A 21,860-nucleotide genomic window follows, 5' to 3' on the forward strand; every position below is an offset into this window, starting at 1 on the left:
CATGGTCTCGTAAGACCAATGGATGCCTTTTCTTTACTTTATATAAGACCTTGGTCAGACCTCACTTGGAGTACTGGTCACCTCACTATAGGAAGGATGTGGATACTCTAGAAAGGGTGCAGAGGAGATTTACAAAGATGTTGCCTGGATTGAAGAGTGTGCCTAATGAGAATAGGTTGAGTGAACTCTGCCTTTTCTCCTTGGAGCGACGGAGGATGATAGGTGACCTGATAGAGGTGTATAAGATGATAAGAGGCATTGATTGTGTGGATAGCCAGAGGCTTTTTCCCAGGTGTGAAATGGCTAGCACGAGAGGGCATAGTTTTAAGGTGCTTGGAAATAGCTATAGAGGGGATGTCAGAGGTAAGTTTTTCCCTCTGAGTGGGGTGATATGTGGAATGCACTGCTGGCAATGGGGAGCAGGTGGATACAGTAGGGTTTTTTTAGAGAGTCTTAGATAGGTACATGGAGCTTAGAAAAATAGAGAGGGCTAAGGAGTAGGATAATTCTGGGCAGTTTCCAGAGTAGGTTACATGGCCGACACTACATTGTGGGCCGAAGGGCCTGTAATGTACTGTAGATTTCTATGTCCTATCATTAAGTGTAGTATGCCCAATTCTAAGTCGAGTCAACATAATTTCTTCACTACTTGTCTTCCCCTTCTACTATCCTTTGCTGCAACCCTAATCAGTTTAAATCTCCCAGCGCTTCCCCCAGTGGCCACACTGATGTGCCGTGCCGCGGCTGGCCACGTGATGTCGGGAGCCGGCGGCGGCGGCACGGCGCAGCCGTCGTGGGGAAGCGGTGGATCCCGGCACAATGTGGATGATCGGTGTGGCCGCCGCTCTGCTTGTTTGTAGCGGCGCGCTGCCCGTCCCCGGCACACTACGGCGACAAAAACGGGTAAGGAATGATTCGGGCACGGCAGAAGTTCACAGCACGGGGCTATAAGCCCAGCTGTAGCTTCTTCACCAGAGTTAAAGGGGTCTCACTGAACGGCGAACTGGTCTCTGGCTTCTTGTGGTGTTGAGGGTATGTGTGTCTCTGTCCCAACTCTGCCCCGTGCCCGCCCGCCCAGGACACATCGGCCGTTCTTTGGAGACACGAGAGACCTCAGATGCTGCAACTGGGAGCGAGAAATGAGGTGCTGGAGGAACTGGGCGGTGAGGGGGAGTCCTTTGCGTTAGAGAAACAGTCGATGTTTGGGGTCGGGATAGAGTCGAGATAGACCCTCCACTCTCAAATGCTGCCTGGTCCGCCGAGTTCCTCCGGCAGCTTTCTTCTGCCTTGAACGTTCTTTGTTTCTTTGTTCCACTGTATCCCTCCATTGATGGGAGCGGAGCTCTGTGCAGGAGTTGCGGGAGGGACAAGCGCTGACACGCTCCCAGGTATTCGGCAGAACGCAGAGCAGAGAGGGAGAGTGGCGGCAGCACGCCTGACTCTGACCAAGCCGGAGGTTTTCTGCTGACCTCAGGGCTGTGATCCCTAGCAGACTGGAATCGGCACCTCGGAGTGCTCCCTGGGGCTGGTTCAGGGACATGACGGCATGGGAGTGCTGGGGACGGGGTGAGTTACTGGGTCCTCTTAGTAAACAGCAGAGAAGCAAGCCCTTCAGCCCACCGCCGCATACTAACCCTACTTTCCCACCACCTGGTCTACTGCCTTATATCTTGGTGAGTCGTGTCTGTCTGGACAAATCTCTCGTATGAGAGGATCATCCTCCTCCGGCAGTGCCCCGGCAATTCCGATCACCCTCCGGGCACTTGCCAAAGTGAAAAGTTTCCTGCTATCTGCCCTCCCTATAGCTTTTTACACCTCTCCAGCTCCTCCGAACTATCAAGTCTTGTTTGTCCGATATATCCTTGGACATAAAACTGTGGGAGGGATTAAAGGGGTCCATATATGTATTTGGAGGTAGGGGAGGGCGGGGCTAGAGGGCGTAAGGGAGGGGAGGGCGGAGCTAGAGAGTGAGGGATTCACAGGCAGCAGGGAGGGTGATACAGATGGGAACATTAGAAGGGGAGAGGGGAAGGGAAGAAGGGTGAGGCTGAGAAGACAGATGAGGAAGAAGGGGAGTACAAATTCTGGAGGAATGTGGGTTTGCATAGAGAGAGTAGGATAAATGGGAATAATGGGGATATGGGGTGCAGAGGAACCCTTTCTCCCTGCTGCAAGCTTTACAGGTGTTCACTGCTTTGTCTCTGCTCACTGTGTCTCCTCTGCCTGTCTCTTTTATTAAAATTCTTAACCAGACTCTAGTTAACACCAGCCTCTTGAACATTGCAGGACTGGCTGCAGAAGCTGAACTTTCATTCTCCAGCGCCAAGGGACGAGAGGCATTTGCAGCCTTTGACTGGTGGTCTGTTCCTGTCAAATGTTCCTATGTTCCGGCACCGTGCCGAGGAAGAGTCGGGTCCGGTGAACCCTCTCCGCTGCGGTGTCCCCGACCCACCCCCAGTGAAGTCTGGCCGCAGCTGGCGTGGTGATGCCACACGGAAGCGGCGTTTTGTCATTTCAGGAGGAAGATGGAAGAAAACTGATCTGACCTACAAGTAGGAGATCACTTGCATTCCAGGGGCTTCTGAACTGGTTTTGTATATTACAGTATTTATTCTAAGCATTTCTTGCGGATTTACGAAAACACTAATGGTTGACAGGAATATTCCAGATATTAATCTTTTCAACCTCTCACTTATTAGGACTGAATTCTGCCCATTTTACCAAATTCATCGATATTATCTGCTGTTTCAGTCAATCTTCCTCACTATCCACATTATTGTCAATTTTTGTCATCTGCAGACATAGTTATATTTACATATGTAGCCACATTGTTAATGTATATGACAAATGGTGACAATACCTGTGATATATAGCAAATTTCAGTCACAATTCAACCCTCCACCAGCTCACTCTGCCAAGTTAACATTGAATACAATTTGTCAGCTCACCATGGGTTGTAACCTTTAGGAACTTCTTTCCATGTGGGACTAAGATTTATCATATCTAAATTCGTAAAATATTTTATTATTGTCACATATTCAGAGGTACAGTGAAAAACTTCATTTTGCCTGGCATTCATCAATGTATTGAGATGGCATGAGAGAAAAGTATAAAGGAATAAAGTCTTACAGTTTTAGCAAAAAGTGCAGGTGCAAGACCACTTCTATGGTACATTGATACAATTTGTTCAGGATCAAAGGGAATGTGCCAGATTTTTTTACCCTTCTGAGGAAGTCTATGCTTTCTGGACCTTAAGTCAGTGTGGTATGACCAGGGCAGGCTACTGGTGATGTTCATTCCTAGGAACTTGAAACTCTCAACCCTCTTGATCTCAGAAAACTTAGTGTAAGCAGGAACATGTGCATGACTCCCCTCCCTGAATTCAATGACCGGCTCTTTAATTTTGTTGACCTTAAGGGAAAGATATTGTCATGACACCGTGTCACTCGGCTCTCTGTCTTCTTTCTTTACTCTGACTCTGGTAGTTTCATCTGCACTCCTGGAGCAGAATTTGCCCACACGGTCATGTGTGTTTAGGGACTAAAGTGAGGGCTGAGGACACGGCCTTACCATGTTGAGGATAATTGTAGCAGAGGTGTTGCTACCTATCCTTACTGATTGTGGTCTATTTGTCAGGGAGTCAAGGATCCAGTTATAAAGGGAGCTTTGAGTCCCAGGTCAAGGAGTTTAGTATACATAAAGTTGTTTAAAAAGGCAGCCAGGGATAATCCTGGAAGCTTTTGACCTCAATTAAGTTTCATGTCACTGGAAAAAAATTCTTAGGGATATGATTTAAGAGCATTTGGAAAACTATGGTCTAATTAGGGAGGGTCAGCATGTCATAGTGTGAGGCTCACCCAGAAGATTAAGATCCATGAGATCCATGGTGAATTGGCCATTTGGATTCGGATCTAGTTTGCCATTGGAATCAGGGTAGTGGTCGAAGAAACTTGTTCTAGCTGCAGGTCTGAGATTACTGGTGTTCTGCAGGGTTCTGGACTGAGACCTCTACTGTTTGTGATGAATATAAATGACCTGGACGAAAATGTAGGTGGTTGAGTTAGTAAGTTTGTAGATGATATGAAGCTTGGTGGTGTTGTGGATAGTGTAGAAAACTGGAAAAGAATACAATAGAATATAGATTAGTTATAGATGTGGGTGGAGACATGGCAGATGGAGTTTAACCCAGCCAAATGTGACGTGTTGCACCTTTGTAGGTCAAATGTAAAGAGACAGTACACTGTTGAGGGCATGTCAGTGCAGTGTTAATAAGCAAAGGGATCTTGGGGTCCAAGTTCATTGCTCCCTGAAAGTGACTACACAGGTTGATAAGGTGGTTAGAGAACATATGGATTCTTGCCTTTATTAGTTGAGGCATTGAGCTGAAAAGTCAGGAAGTCATGTTGCAACTGGTATGCGGACCTGGTTGCCCCCGTTATGGGAAGGATGTAGAGGCTTTGGAGAGGGTGCAGAAGTAGTTCACCTGGATTAGAGTGCCTGCGCTATAACGATAGGTGGGACAGACAGGGTTGTACTCCCTCAAGAGGGAGAGGCTGGATGGGGATCTGTTAAAGGTTTATAAGATTATAAGAGGCATAGATATAGTTGCCAGTTTTTCCGAGAGTTGATATGTCTAATACATGCATTTAAGGTGAGAGGGGTAAGTTCAAAGAGGGGCAGGTTTTTTTTTACACAGAGTTATGGATGCCTGGAATGTGCTGTCTGGGATGGTGGTAGAGACCTACATTAGGGACTTTTAAGAGACATTTAAAGCACAGGAATGTGAGGGAAATGGAAGGATATGGACATTGTGTAGGCAGAAAGGATTAGTTTAATTGGCTATTTGATTACTAATTTAATTGGTTAGACACAGCATTGGGCTGAAGGGCCTGTTCCTGTGCTGTACTGTTCTATGTTCTAAATACTAAATATCCAGACTACATTGACCACAATGCCTCCATCAATACCTCTGGGGAAAATTCCATAATATTGATTAAACAGAAGGATCTCACATTGACTAAATGCTTAATCCGTGCTTCTCCAATTGTGGATTAATCGTGCCCCTCAGTTGTTTCCATTAACGTCCAGGCTGCTGACACTGTACTCATCAGTCATTACATACCTGGCTTATTGCTGCTACCCTTTTTGAATAAAGATTTCATACTTGCTATCATCTAGTCGTTTTCCACCACCTGTTTTTGGTGAAAATTTAACTTCTCTGTTGGGGCTACCTCTGTCTCCTCCTTTGCCTCCCCCAGTAACCAAGGATACATCTCATCAAGTCTTGGAGATTTATCTGCCTTTAAGACCATAAGATATAGGAGCAGAATTAGGTCATTTGGCCAATCAAATTTCCTCTGCCATTTCATCATGGCTGATTCAATTTTCTTCTCTCCCTAATCTCCTGCCTTCTCCACATTTCCCTTCATGCCCGACCAATCAAGAATCTATCAACCTCTGCCTTAAATATGCGTAAAGATTTGGTCTCCAAATAATTCTGCAGGTTCACCACTCTCTGGCTAAAGAAATTCCTCCTCCTTTCCTTTCTAAAAGGACACCCTTCTATTCTGAGCTGTGTCCTCTAGTCTTGGACTCTCCCACCATAGGAAACATCCTCTCCACATCCACTCTATCAAGGCCTTTCACCATTTGATAGGTTTCAATGAGGTCACCACTTATCACTCTGCATTCTAGTGTCTGCAGGCCCAGAGCTATCATGTGACAAGCCATTCAATTCTGGAATCATTTTCGTGAAACTCCTTTGAACTCTGTCCAGTTTCAGCACATCCTTTCTAAGATAAGGGGCCCAAAACAGCTCGGAATAATCCAAGTGAGGCTTCATCAGTTTATAAAGTCTCAACATTACATCCTTGTTTTTATATTATAGTCCTTTGGAAATGAGTGTTAAGTCATTAAGACATCTTTTTAAATCATAAAATGTTTCAGAATTTGACCATTCCCCTCACTGAATCCTCCAAGTAAAAGTTCTCTCCTTATTCAATACAGTGAGAGGTATTTATCTAAAACCTCACTGACATCTTCTGGTTCCACGGGTAGGTTGGCATTTTGGTCCGTCATGGCCCCATTCTTTTTCTGGTTGCTTTCTTTCTCTTAGTGTGGTGCAAAATGCTTTAGGATTTTCCTTTATCTTGTCTGCCAGAGATATTTCTCACACCATCCTTCACCTCCAATTTTCTTTTTTTAAGTACATCCTTGTATTCTACTTCTATGTTTCCCCCTCACCTGCCATGAGGTTAATTTCTTTTATCCTTTTCCTATCCCGCAATATACCTTGGCAGTCAAGGCTCCCAGGAAGATCTTTTTCACTCTTGTGGGGGCACGTTGTCCCTGAACACACATTATATCAGTGTGGACCCTACTGCAAGTGGTGTACATGTATCTACTTATGTCTCTGGGCACATCTTCAGTGATGTTCCTGGAATTATCAGGTGTTTCGGGTCTTTCAACATCATACACCCTCCTGCAGGTGACCCAGCCGGGGCTGATCAGACCCCAGCTTGTGTCCAGATGGCTAGCTACTTATGACTCCATGGCTCCCCTCTTTTGAGCCACAGCCATCTTGAGGCCCTCTCTGCCACATCGGTGGTACTGCGAATTGCTCTCCTCTTCCTCTCTCCCTCGATGCCCAAATTGCTGAAGGTTCTGGCTAAAGAATGGGCTGCAAATCCCCTACAACCAACCTCCACTGGAAGACACCTCGCTCTCCATCCAGCCTGCTGAAAGATCATTTTTGGTTGGTTATATTGAAATCTGTCTTCAGCTCTTAATTTTTGGACAGCCTTCATCTCTTTCCATAACTCTTCAAATTTACAAAATTAGAGTCATTATCTCCAAAGAGCTCTCCTCTGCCCAATTATTGCTCTTTTTCTCATAAGAGAGTCATGGAGTGTTACAACATAGATACATTAATGCCTTGCTATACTAATCCCAAATGCCTGCATTAATTCCATATCTCTCTATGTCCAGATCATTCAACTTGTCCAATCACCTCTTAACTCATTGTTACTATCCCTGCCTCCATCACCTCCTTTGGCAGTTCATTCCACATGCCAACTACTCTTTCTATGAAAACCTTGCACCTCAGATCCCCTTTAAAAATTTCTCCATCCCACTTTAAACCTGTGCCCTCTGAGAATCACCCTTACTATGGGGAATAGTCATTGGCTACATATCCTATCCATGCCTTTCATAATTTTATAAACCACTATCAGGTTTCTGCTCCAAAGAAAATAATCCAGGTTTGTCCAAACTCTCCTTGCACCTAATACCCCCTAATCCTTGCAACGTGCTGATAAACCTCTTCTTCACCCTCTCCAAAGCCTCCACGTCGTTTCCGTAATGGAGCAACAAGAACTGGCCACAATACTCTAAATACAGGCTAACTAAAGTTTGTGTCTAATTGGCTAGCTTACCCTAGATCATGTGTGATATAACCTTATGGTCTAGCCTTCCAAGAAAGTCCTTGTCAAAAGTCTTTCTAAAGTCCATGTGGACAATGTGGTCTGTAGCCTTGACTCGTTAATCCTTTTGGTTGTCGCTTCAAAAAAAAAGGGATTCAAATTGGAGAGAAATAATTTCCCATACACAAAGCTCTGCTGACTATTTCTAATCAGTCAGTGTCTTTCCAAATACAAATATATTCTGTCTCTTAAAATCAGTTCCTATCACTGATCTACAGTCAGCAGTCTAATTTGTCAGACTATCTGGGCACTGGTTCAAAAAGCTATCCTGGATACCAAGGAAAATTCACACTAAACTGAACTCAATTAATGCAAGAGAAGATGAAATCACTCCATAGTTGTTGCAAAACTTTACTGACATGAGCTCATTTGAAGAGCCTTCAAGGATATCTTTCATTAATGCAGTAATGATTTCTTTAATCAGAATTACCAGTAGTCCCTGCACTCTCCTACTATACATCCCCATTACTCATGAGGGCTTTTCAGTCAAGCTCCAATAATCGGACTCACTGGAGTCTAAAATGGTGTCATTGTCAGATCTTCAAGATAATGGGATATTATTTCCAATAAAACACTAACGAACAAAATTTAACTTTGTTCTTTTATGTGTTACACAGCATAACAAGAGGACATGAGTTGAGGGCTAAAGGGCAAAAGTTTAGGGGTAACATGAGGGGGAACTTCTTTACTCAGAGTGGTAACTGTGTGGAACAAGCATCCAGCAGAAGTGGTTGAGGCAGGTTCGATGTTGTCGTTTAAAGTTAAGTTGGATAGATATATGGACAGGAAAGGAATGGAGGGTTATGGACCGAGTGCAGGTCGGTGGGATTAAGTTTGGCACGGACTAGAAGGGCCGAGATGGCCTGTTTCTGTGCTATAATTGTTATATGGTTATGTTTATAACAATATTTACCTGACTCATCATGGAATTTGAAAGAGAATTGGAACTAGTCCCTGAAGATTGGAAATTGGGTGGAGAGGTTCTGGGACTGCTGGAGACAGTGCAGAAAATTTGACCTGGGGCATGAAGAGGGAATGCAGAGCCCCAGGGGGAGTACAGGATCCTGGTCGCAGGGCAAAGTGAGGGAGCATTGGATTTCTGAGCAGTTGGAGAACATTTTTCAAGAGTTTCACTGTAAACCCTGGAATGTTGAGTTGCCAATCTGACAGATTTTTGTCTCCGATGACAATATCTTGTTCCCAGGTGCAGATCAATGCTCTCAATTCACCTGCCTTATTCACAGTCACCTTGCACTAAAATAGAAGTAGTTATGCCTTCTGCTGCTCCTGTGTTCTCTATCACACCCACATCTGCTCTGTCTGGTGAACTGTCTCAATTCTGCTGTTCTATCTGACACAGGGTAGCAGAGCAGTGTGCATCTATCTCAGAGGTCCAGGCTTAATTCCATCTTCTAGTGTGTCTGTGGAGGTTACACATTCTCCTTGTGATCCCATTGGGGGCTTTAGTTTCCTCCCACATCCCAAAGGCATGCAGGTTGGTGGGATAATTAACCACTTAACTTACCCCAGGTGGTCAATTACAAAAATGGGAGGGAATGGGCCACATGAAAAGTTAGTCGGGGAATAGAATTGCTATATTCGCCAGAATGAACTTGGTGAGTCAGATTGTCTCTTGTAATGCCATCTCTCCTGTTATGTTTTGTAACTTCAAAATATTAAACTAATTCAAAGGAAATTACAGGAGTCTGGGATTGTAGGTCTAACTTTGTCTTTACTTTAGGTGAGTCATGCATGTATCACATGGTAGCATGATGATGGATGCAATTCACGTATTTATTGTTGTACACCATAATGAATTGTTTAAACAAACAAGAATGACAAATCAACCAATATACTCTATATACAAGATTATTCAAATATTATTGTAACATTACATATACAACATTCTGCCCTGCTTAGCTATAAATTCTAACTCAACAGAGAATGCATCTCAATACACATTATATAATACAACTACTATATGCAGACATCCACAGCATAGTAAATTTTTAAATTGTCCCATTCAGACCTGAAGATTTAGTCTCTGTGAGAGATTTCTTACTCTTGTGGGATGTCTTTCTAGATCAGGAGGATCACTCTGATTAACAGGTGAGACTTGTGGCTGTGAAACAATCTCAGGTTCTGGGGCCTCTGTGGTAGTTTTAGGAGTTGACAGAGACTGCAGAAAGTGGTTCTAACAGCTTGGATAACTTTCTTCACCTTTCTTTTTCTTCTGGTTTATGCATCTGGATCTTGAGCTGGTGCATTTAGTTCACTGGAGTATTCTCTTATTAATCCTTCTATTGCTATCTTTACACTCTGATCTCTCCCGAAAATGGATGGATCTCCAATCAAGTTGTAATTGTCTCAACCATATGTCCCCACAATGCTGGTCCTCTTGTTTTTACCACATACAAGCTCAATGTGGTTTGTTGGCTGTGTATTTCAGTGTCATAAAAGTCGTTCCCACGGAGTTATCTTTTCTCCAGTAAAAGATCTTAGTTGGATATCTGCAGGCTTCAGCTTAATATCCTGGAAATGCCTCTCAAACTCTTTTTATGGAATGACCTAAACAGCTGAACCAGTGTCCAATTCCATTTTAATTAATTGGCTGTTCACTTAGGTTGCAAGCCATTGTCTGTTGTTAGCTTTCACATTGTAAATCTCAAGGCTACACAGTCCTGTGTCACTCTCATCATTATCAGCATGTAGATTCGTGCTCTTTTTTTGAAACTGCAAGCTGACTTTTTTTTCTTTTACTCCTCTGTGTAGTCCATTTATTTTGTTTGCCTGACGTGCTCTTTCTGTGTGTCCTACTTTGTTGTATTTTCTGCAAGTTTTGCCTTTAAGTCTGCATTGGTCTGGAGTGTATAAGCCCCTGCCACAATGGTAACTCAATTTGTTCAACCAGGCCAGTTTCTGTTTAGACATTGCAATTTTGTTCATGCTCACTTTCATTCCTGACTGCAACTATCTGCAGTTTCCATTGAAACAGTGGTATCATTAAGCCTATTATTGAACTGACAATGCTCAGACTAATTCTTCAATTCAGGGTGGGTACCCTGAAATGCACTCCACTACTTTTTGTTTCCACTTATGAAACCTAAAGCATTCTGCAATCAACAATGGTTTTGGTTCCAAATGTTCCTGCATTACTTTGACAACAATGCTCATTTCTGCTAGTTTGATTGGAGAAGTCAAACTTTGAAGCAAACAGTATGCCTTTAAACTCAATGCACTTAGCAAAATATTTTGAAGGAAATTAAATAACCAATTTGCTTAGTATGTATGAGCCAGTTATCTCTTGTGGAATCAAACAAGCATTTTTTCCAATGTAGCCAACTATTTCTACTCTCCTTTTATGATTATTATCACCCAGACTCACTCTTTAAGAATCAGTAAATTCTTCCGTTTTCCAATTGGGGGAAAAAAAAACTCAACTGTTTCTGCATGTGCATTTTTTACTCACGGTTCCTTGTTGCATTTTTATTTTAGTTCAAATGTCTTGCTGTTCTACAATAGGTCAATAGTCATCTTGGGTTTGTTTTAAAAATACCTTGTCACCAATGTTATGTTTTGTAAATGAAAACATTAAACTAATTCAAAGGAAGTCACTGAGTCTGGGAATGCGGGTCTAACTTCCTGTTTACTTTAAGCGAGACATGCACATATTATATGGTAGTGTTATGATATGTGTAATTCATGTATTTATACAAACAGTAATGAAGTATTTAAATGAACAAGAATGCTTAATCAGCCACTATATGTAAGAGATTAGTCAAATATTAAATACACAACACCTCCCCCTCAAATAGAGGTGTAATAAGACCAAAAAACCGTAAGATATTGGAGCAGAATAGGCCATTTTGGCCTCTCAAGTCTGCTCCACCATTTCTTCATGGCTAATCCATTTTTCCTCTCAGCCCCAATCTCCTGCCTTCTCCCCATATCCCTGACTAATCAAGAATCTATCAACCTCTGCCTAACACTAACCCTAACCCAATGATTTGACCTCCACAGCCACCCATGGCAACAAATGCCACAGATTCACGACTCTCTGGCTAAAGAAATTCATCCAATCTTCATTCTAAAAGAACGCCCCTCTATTCTCTTATATATAATGGCTGATATAATCTCTGGTCTCAGACTCACCCACAAAAGGAAACGTCCTTTCCACTACACTCTAGTGAGGCTTTTCAACATTCAACAGGTTTTTGTGAACCTCCTTTGAACCCTCTTCAACGTCAGTACCTTCTTTCTTAGATACGGTGGCAAAACTGCTCACAGTACTCCGTGAAGCCTCACCAGTGCTTTATAAAGCCTCAACATTATATCCTTGCTTTTATATTCTAGCCGTCTCAAAATGAATGCTAACTTCTCATTTGCCTTCCTCACTGCTAACTCAACCTGCAAGTTAACCTTCAGGGAATCTTACACAAGGACTCCCAAGTCCCTTTGCGCATCAGATTTTTGAATTTTCTCTCCTTTTACAAAATAGTCTACTGTTTTATTTCTTTGACCAAAATATATGATTATACACTTCCCCCAACACTATATTCCATCTGCCCCTTCTTTGCCTGTTCTCCTAATCTGTGTAAGTCCTTCTGTAGCCCTTCTATGTCCTCAATCCACCTATCTTCCTATTGTCCATAAACTTGGCCACAAAAGCATCAATTCCGTCATCCAAGTCATTAACATGTAGTGTAAAAAGAAGCAGCCCAACATAAACCCTTGTGGAACACCACTGGTCACCAGCAGCCAACCAGAAAAGGCTCCATTTATTCCCACTCTTTGCACTCTGCCAATCAGCCACTGCTTTATCCATGCTAGACTCTTTCCACAATACCATGGGCTCTTAACTTGTTAAGTAGATACATGCACCTTAGACCATAAGACATAGGAGTAGAATTAGGCCATTCAGCCCATCATGGCTGATCCTGGATCCCACTCAACCCTATACACCTGCCTTCTCCCCATATATTTAATACTCTGACTGATCAGGAATCTTTCAACTTCTGTCTTAAATATACCCACGGACTTGGCCTCCACCACAGTCTGGCAGAGCATTCCACAGATTCAGTACTCTCTTGCTTTAAAAAAAAGTCCTCCTTACCTCTGTTTTAAAGGGTTGCCCCTCAATTTTGAGGCTGTGCCCTCTAGTTCTGGATACCCCCATCATTGGAAACATCCAATCCACGTCCATCTTATCTAGTCCTTTCAACATTCTGTAGGTTTCAATGAGAACCCCCCCCCCCGCCCCTGCATTCTTCTAAATTCCAGTGAGTAAGGCCCAAAGCTGCCAAATGCTCTTCATATGTTAACCCCTTCATTCCTGGAATCGTCATGAACCTCCTCTGGATTCTTACTAATGACAACACATCCTTTAAGATATGGGGCCCAAAATTGTAGACAATATTCCAAGTGTGGCCTGACTAGTGTCTTTTAAGGGCGTAGAATTAACTTTTTGCTTTTATATCTATTCCTCTTGAAATAAATGCCAACATTGCATTTGCCTTCTTTACCACAGACTCAACCTGTCAATTAACCTTCTGGGAGTCTTGCATGAGGATTCCCAAGTCCCTCTGCACCTCTGATGTTTGAACTTTCTACTCTTTTAGATAATGGTCTGCACTATTGTTCCCTTTACCAAAAAACGTTATCATACATTTCCCAACACTATATTTCATCTGCCATTTTTTGCCCATTCTTCCAATTTGTCTAAGTCCTGCTGCAATTGCACTGATTCCTCAGCATTACCTACCGCTCCACCTAACATTGTAGCATCTGCAAACTTTGCAGCAAAGCCATCAATTTCATTATCCAAATCATTCACAAACAACGTGAAAAGTAGCAGACCTAATACTAATCCCTGAGGAATACCACTAGTCATTGGCAACCAACCAGCAAAGGCCCCTTTTATTCCCACTCGCTGCCTCCTGGCTGTCAGCCATTCCTCTATCCATGCCAGTATCTTTCCTGTAACGCTATAGGATTTTATCTTATATAACCATATAACAATTACAGCACGAAAACAGGCCATTTCAGCCCTTCTAGTCTGTGCCAAACTCTTATTCTCACCTAGTCCCACCGACCTGCACCCAGCCCATAACCCTCCATTCCTTTCCTGTCCATATATCTATCCAATTTAACTTTAAACGACAAAATCAAACCTGCCTCAACCACTTCTGAGCTACCACTCTCTGAGTAAAGAAGTTCCCCCTCATGTTACCCCTAAACTTTTGCCCTTTAACTCTCTATTCATGTCCTCTTGTTTGAATCTCCCCCATTCTCAACGGAAAAAGCCTATCCACGTCAACTCTATCAATCTCCTTCATAATTTTAAACACCTCTATCAAGTTCCCCCTCAACCTTCTATACTTCAAAGAATAAAGACCTAACTTGTTCAACCTTTCTCTGTAACCTAGGAGATGAAACCCAGGCAACATTTTAGTAAACCTCCTCTGTACTCTCTCAATTTTATTGACATCTTTCCTATAATTCGGTGACTAGAACTGTACACAATACTCCAAATTTGGCCTTGCCAATGCCTTGTACAATTTCAACATTATATCCCAACTCCTATACTCAATGTTCTGATTATTAAAGGCCAGCATACCAAAAGCTTTCTTCACCACCCTATCCACATGAGATTCCACCTTCAGGGAACTATGCACCATTATTCCTAGATCCCTCTGTTCTACAGCATTCTTCAATGCCCTACCATTTACCATGTATGTCCTATTTTGATTAGTCCTGCCAAAATATAGCACCTCACCTTTATCAGCATTAAACTCCATCTGCCATCTTTCAGCCCACTCTTCTAACTGGCCTAAATCTCTCTGCAAGCTTTGAAAACCTACTTCATTATCCACAACACCACCTATCTCATACTTACTAATCCAATTTACCACCCCATCATCTAGATCATTAATATATATGACAAACAATATTGGACCCAGTACAGATCCCTGAGGTACACCGCTACACACCGTCCTCCAATCTGACACACAGTTATCCACCACTACTCTCTGGCGTCTCCCATCTAGCCACTGCTGAATCCATTTTACTACTTCGATATTAATGCCTAACGATTGAACCTTCCTAACTAACCTTCCGTGTGGAACCTTGTCATAGACCTTACAGAAGTCCATATAGACAACATCCACCGCTTTACCCTCGTCAACTTTCTGAGTAACCTCATCAAACAATTCAATGAGATTTGTCAAACGTGACCTTCCACGCACAAATCCATGTTGGCTGTTCCTAATCAGACCCTGTCTATCCAGAAAATTATATATACCATCTCTAAGAATACTTTCCTTCAATTTACCCACCACTGACATCAAACTCACAGGCCAATAATTGCTAGGTTTACTCTTAGAACCCTTTTTAAACAATGGAACCACATGAGCAATACGCCAATCCTCCGGCTCCATCCCCGTTTCTAATGATATTTGAAATATTTCTGTCAGAGCCCCTGCTATTTCCACACTAACTTCCCTCAAGGTCCTAGGAAATATCTTGTCCGGACCTGGAGATTTATCCACTTTTATATTCCTTAAAAGTGCCAGTACTTCCTCTTCTTTAATCGTCATACTTTCTATAACTACCCTTCTTGTTTCTTTTACCTTACACAATTCAATATCCTTCTTTGTGAATACTGAAGAAAAGAAATTGTTCAAAATCTCCCCCATCTCTTTTGGCACCACATATAGCCGTCCACTCTGATTCTCTAAGGGACCAATTTTACCCCCTCACTTTCCTTTTGCTATTAACATAACTGTAGAAACCCTTTGGATTTATTTTCACCTTACTTGCCAAAGCAGCCTCATATCTTTTAGCTTTTCTAATTTCTTTCTTAAAATTCTTTTTTACATTCTTTATATTCCTCGAGCACCTCATTAACTCCAAGCTGCCTATATTTATTGAAGATCCCTCTCTTTTTCCAATATTCCTTGAAAACCATGGCTCTCTCAAACTTTTAACCTTTCCTCTCAACCTAACAGGAACATAAAGATCCCGCACCCTCAAAATTTCACCTTTAAAAGACCTCCATTTCTCTATTACGTCCTTCCCATAAAACAAATTGTCCCAATCCACTCCTTCTAAATCCTTTCGCTTCTCCTCAAAGTTAGCCTTTCTCTAATCAAAAATCTCAATCCTAGGTCCAGTCCTATCTTTCTCCATAATTATATTGAAACTAATGGTATTGTGATCACTGGACCTGAAGTGTTTCCCAACACATACCTCTGTCACCTGCCCTATCTCATTCCCTGACAGGAGATCCAACACTGCCCCTTCTCTAGTTGGTACCTCTATGTATTGCTCCAAAAAACTATTTTGCACACATTTGACAAACTCCAAACCATCCAGCCCTTTTACAGAATGGGCTTCCCAGTCTGTGTGGAAAATTAAAATCTCCCATAATCACAACCTTGTTCTTACTACAAATATCTGCTATCTCCTTACAAATTTGCTCCTCCAGTTCTCAGTCCCCATTAGGTGATCTATAACACACCCCTACAAGTGTCACAACACCTTTCTTTATTCCTCAATTCCACCCAAATAGCCTCCCTTGACGAGTCCGCTAATCTATCCTGCCAGAGCACTGTTGTTATATTTTCTCTGACAAGCAATGCAACACCTCCCCCTCTTGCCCCTCCTATTCTATCACACCTGAAGCAATGAAATCCTGGAATACCTAGTTGCCAATCACACCTCTCCTGCAACCATGTTTCACTAATAGCTACAACATCATATTTCTAGGTATCAATCCATCTTGTTAAGCAGCCTCATGTGTGGCACCTTATCAAATATCTTCTGGAAATCCAAGTAAATGACATCTGCTGCCTCTCCTTTGTCTACCCTGCTTTTTACTTCCTCAAAGAGCTTTACAGATTTGTCAGGCAAGATTTCCTTTTACAGAAACCATGCTGACTTTGTCTTATTTTATCATTAGTCTCTAAGTACCCCGAAACCTCATCCTTAATCATAGACTCCAACACCTCCCCAACCACTGAGGTTAGGCTAACTGGCCTATAATTTCCTTTTTTTTTTTTTGCCTATCTCCCTTCTTAAAGAGTGGAGTGATATTTGCAACCTTCCAGTCCTCTAGGACCATGGCAGAATCAAGTGGTTCTTGAAAGATCATGACCAATGCATCTGTTATCTCTTCAGCAACCTCTCTGAGGGATCTGGATGTAGTTCATCTGGTCCAGGAGATTTATCCACCTTAAGACTTTTGAACTTGCCTAGTACTATTTCCTTTGTAATAGCAATGGCACTCGCTCCTGCTCCCTGACACTCATGGACCTCTGGCACACTGCTAGTGTCTTCCACAGTAAAGACAGATGCAAAGTACCCAATAGGTTAATCTGCCATTTCTTTGTCCCCCATTACTACCTCACCTTCATCATTTTCCAGTGGTCCAGTATCAACTCTCACCTCCTTTTTACTCTTTATATCACTGAAAAATCTTTTGGTATCCTGCTTTAAATTGGCTAGTTTGCCCTCATATTTCATCTTTTCCCTTCTTATAGCTTTTTATTTGCCTTTTGTTGGATTTTAAAAGCTTCCCAATCATCCAACTTCCCACTCAATTTTACTATCTTATATGCCCTTTCCTTGTCAAAGGCCTTTGGATAATCCAGATACACAACATCCGCTGATTCTCCTTTGTCTATCCTGCCTGTTATTTCCTCAAAGAATTCCAATAGGTTTGTCAGGCACAATTTTCAGTGAAGAAACCATGTTGACTGCAGCCTATTTTATCATGTGCCTCCAAGTACCCTGAAACCATATTCTTAACAATCAACTCCAATGTTTTCCCAACCACTGAGGTCAAATGAACTGCCCTATACTTTACTTTCTTCTGCCATTCTCCCTTCTTGAAGAGTGGAGTGACATTTGCAATTTTCCATTCCTCTGAGACCATGTCACAATCAACTGATTGTTGAAAGATCATTACAAATGCCTCCACAATTTCTGCAACCAGTTCTTCAGTACCCTGGTCCAGGTGACTTAGCTACCTTCAGACCTTTCAGTTTCCCAAGAACCTTCTCCTTAGTGATGGCAACTTCACACATTTCTTCCTACTGACACTCTCAAACTTCCGGTATACTGCTAATGTGTTCCACAGTGAAGTTTGATGCAATATATTTATTCAGTTGTTGGCGTGTGGCCAAGTGGTTGAGGCGTCTGTCTCGTGACTTGAAGGTCGCTAGTTCGAACCTCAGCTGAGGAAGTGTGTTGTGTCCTTGAGCAAGGCACTTAACCACACATTGCTCTGCGATGACACCGGTGCCAAGCTGTATGGGTCCTAATGCCCTTCCCTTGGACAACATCGGTGGCGAGGAGAGGGGTGACTTGCAGCAGGGGCAACTGCTGGTCTTCCATACAACCTTGCCCAGGCCTGCGCCCTGGAAACCTTCCAAGGCGCAAATCCATGGTCTCATGAGACTAACGGATGCCTATTATATTGTTTATTCAGTTCATCTGCCATTTTCTTGTCCCCGCATTACTACCTCTCCAGTATCATTTTCCAGTGGTCCGATATCCACTCTCACCTCTCTTTTATACTTTATGTACAGTATCAGAAGAAACTTTTGGTATCCTCTTTAATATTATCGGCTAGCTTACTTTTGCATTCCACCTCTTCCTACTCAATGGCTTTTTTAGTTGTCTTCTGTTGCATTTTAAAAGCTTCCCAATCCTCTAAGTTCTAACTAATTTTTGTTGTATTATATGCCCTCTCTTTGGTTTTCATGTTGGCTTTAACTTTTCTTGTTAGATACAGTTGAGTCATTTTGCCTTTTAGAATACATCGTTTTCTTTAGGATGTACATATCCTGCTCCATCCAAATGGCTTTCAGAAATTGCTGCTCTGCTGTCATCCCTATTAATTTTGGCTAGCTCATCTCTCATGGCTCCGCAATTCCCTTTACTCCACTGTAATACTGATATATGTGACTTTAGCTTCTCCTTCTCAAATTGCAGCGTGAATTCAATCATATTATGATCTCTGGTGCCCTAAGGATTCATAGAAACATAGAAATCTACAGCACATTACAGGCCCTTTGGCCCATAATGTTGTGGCGACCATGTAATTTACCCTAGAAACTGCCTGGAATTTCCCTACCGCATAGCCCTCTATTTTTCTAAGCTCCATGTACCTATCTAAGAGTCTCCTGAAAGACCCTATTGTATCCACCTGTACCACCTTCGCTGGCAGTGCATTCCACGCACCCACCACTCTTTGCGCAAAAAACTTACCGCTGACATCCCCCTTGTACCTACTTATAAGCACCTTGAAACTATGCCCCCTCATGTTAGCCATTTCAGCCCTGGGAAAAAGCCTCTGGCTATCCACACGATGCATGCCTTTCATCATGGTGTACACCACTATCAGGTCACATCTCATCCTCTGTCGCTCCAAGGAGAAAAGGCCAAGTTCACTTAATTTTTTCTTATAAGGCATGCTTTCCAATCCAGGCAACATCCTCATAAGTTTCTCTGCACTCTGTCTATAGTATCTTTTACCTTCAGCACTCTAATCAATTCTAGTTCATTGCACAACACCCAGTCCAGGAAAGCTGATCCCCTAGTGGGCTGAACTACGCTAAGCCATCTTGTAGATATTCTAGAAAGTCCCCTTCTTGGGATCTAGCATCAACCTGATTTTCTGATTCTACCTGCATATTGAAATTCCCCTTGGCTATTGTAACATTGCCCTTGTGGCATGTATTTTCTAGCTCCCATTGCAATCCGTAGACAGACCCACTGCCTGTAGACAGACTGCACTGTGCGCATTCAAATATAGCACATTCATTCCTGTATTTACCCTTTTCAATTTTTTTTTCCTGCCTTTTACATTGCAACTCATCCTGTTGACCACAATTTTGCCCTCTCATCAGAGACGCTTTGCTAGCAGTCTCATTACATACTGCCTTTGTTTGTAAAGAAACTACCTCATCCTCAGCTCTATCGTTCCGGTTCCCACCCTCCTGCCAAATTAGTTTAAACCCTCTCGAATAGCTCTAGCAAACCCGCCTGCAAGGATATTGGTTCCCCTCGACTTCGGATGTAACCTGTCACTATTGTGCAGGTTGTATCTTCCCCTACACCAGTTTCTCACCCACGCATTTGACTACCAAATCATCCTATTCTTCCCCTCAGTGGTGTGTGACACAAGCAGCAATCCAGTGATTATTAACCTGGAGGTCCTCTGTTATTCAGCTTTCTGCCTGGCTCCCTAAGGTCTCTCTTCAGGACTCCCTCACCTTTTCTACCCCTGTCATTGGTGCCAATACGTACCAAGACTTCTGGCTGCTCACCATCTCCCTTTAGAATGTCATCGACCCAACCTAAGACATTCATTACCCTGGCACCTGGGAGGCAACATGCCATCCGGATGTTTCTTTCATGCCCAGAGAATCTCATCTCTGTTCCTCTCATCACCACCGCGGTCCTCTTCACCTCCTTCCTGAGCCACAGCACCAGCCTCAGTGCCAGATACCTGGTCACTGCAGCTCCCCCTGGTAGGTCGTCCCCCTCAACCGAATCTAAAAGTGGTATATTTATAACTGAGGGAACAGCCACAGGGGTACTCCACTCTGGATGCCCATTTCCTTTCCTTTCACTTCCTCACCCAGTTACTTGTCTCCCACAGCCTACAGATGACTACCTGCCTATAGCTCTTATCCATCACCTTATTGTCCCATATGAGCCAAACATCACTGAGCTGCAGCTCCAGTTCTTAACACATTCTCTGAGGAGCTGCACTTGATACAGATGTGTTTATCCAGGAGACTGGAGGTCTCTCAGAATTCCAAATTCTCACTCACAGTACAAAACGCTGTCCCTGAAGCTATTCTCACTATAATACTATGTCCTAACAGATGAGGAATGAAGAAATAAGAACAAAAAGAGAAACTTACCAGATACTTTACCACATCCTAGCCTGATCTCGCCTCAGCCTGATGATCCAAAGCCACTCCAAACACTGACCCACTCATAGCAAGTGAGTGCAGACCTGATTGAAAAGGTAGCTCTCTTCACCTGCTCCTGCTCGGTGATTGGTCACAGTCCAACTCCAAAAAAACTTGAACCTGAGAGGGGAGAGATACTTAGATGATATATTTCAGGGGCTGTCACTCCATTGGATTAACTGCTTCAAATTTAGTCTGTGGCTGCGGACGAGAGAGTGTGCCTGTGAGTGAGGCAGGGGGATCCAAGAGGAATTGCTGGAGGAACCTCATCCCTTCAGCTTACCCAACAGGTCTGAGATTGTTGCTCCCTGCGAGGATGGAAGTGGAGGTTGCAGGAAGGATGACCAACTGAACTGTGGCATCTGGTTCAGGGAGCCATTTGAAAGGAGGAAGACAAGAGTATAGTTGTAATTTGGGACTTGGGACTGTGGGAGAAAACAGAAACACTAGAGGAAACCCACACAGTAACGGGGAAAATGTACAAAGAGCACTGGAATTGATGCAATTAGAGAAATGGACAATAATCTCCAGGCATGCAAATTGGCAGAAGATAAAAGAAGTATGCGCGTGGCTCAAAGACTGGAATGGGAGAGCTGGTTTGAATTTATGGGACATTGGCACTAGTATTAGGGCTGTCCCAATGGGACTGGCTCCACCTGACTATGCTGGGACTAGGGTCATGTGAATCACTGTGGATAAGGCTTTAAAGTAAATAGTAGGGAGTTGGGTGTAACGTACTGCTGAACCCGCTAACGAGCGCAGAAGGGGTTATTGAAGTCTCCTGGGGAAAAAAAAAAGACGACAAGTTAAGAAAGGAATGAGAACTGAACTTTAGGCCACATGAACGTGTATTTAAGAAGAGGGTGCTGAGCGCAGGACTGAAGTTGTTATATCTGAATGCATGTAATATATGAAAAAAGTTAAATGTTCTAATATAGCACAGTTAAAAATTGGCAGGTACTGCGTTGTACACATCACAGTCATGGTTGAAAGAAGATTACAGTTGAGAGCTAAATATTGAAGGATGCACATCCTACTGAAAAGACAGACACGTGGGCAGAGGAGGCGGGTGGCTCTTTAGGTTTACGAAAAAGGAAATGAAATCCTTAGCAATATGTGACAGAGGGTGCTTAAGGAAGTAGCCCAAGAAATAGCGGATGCATTAGTGATAATTTTTCAAAACTCGTTAGATTCTGGACTAGTTCCTGAGGATTGGAGGGTGGCTAATGTAACTCCACTTTTTAAAAAAGGAGGGAGAGAGAAACTGGGGAATTATAGACCGGTTAGCCTAACGTCGGTGGTGGGGAAACTGCTGGAGTCAGTTATCAAGGATGTGATAACAGCACATTTGGAAAGCGGTGAAATGATCGGACAAAGTCAGCATGGATTTGTG

The 21,860-nt window shown here is 42.9% G+C and overlaps 1 protein-coding gene across 1 annotated transcript in view; it reads left to right on the forward strand.

Moving 5' to 3' along the window:
* Positions 1–809: 809 nt before the first annotated feature.
* Positions 810–21,860, forward strand: part of mmp11a (matrix metallopeptidase 11a) — a 127,428-nt gene continuing 106,377 nt past the window's right edge. The window contains exons 1-2 of the mRNA XM_072242868.1: positions 810–903; positions 2,287–2,552. Of these exons, the coding sequence (XP_072098969.1) occupies positions 820–903; positions 2,287–2,552 (350 nt within the window). The 5' untranslated portion in view covers positions 810–819. The remainder of the gene's footprint in view (positions 904–2,286; positions 2,553–21,860) is intronic.

Source organism: Mobula birostris, chromosome 25, assembly GCF_030028105.1.
Source record: "Mobula birostris isolate sMobBir1 chromosome 25, sMobBir1.hap1, whole genome shotgun sequence".
NCBI classification, from domain to species: Eukaryota; Metazoa; Chordata; class Chondrichthyes; order Myliobatiformes; family Myliobatidae; genus Mobula; species Mobula birostris.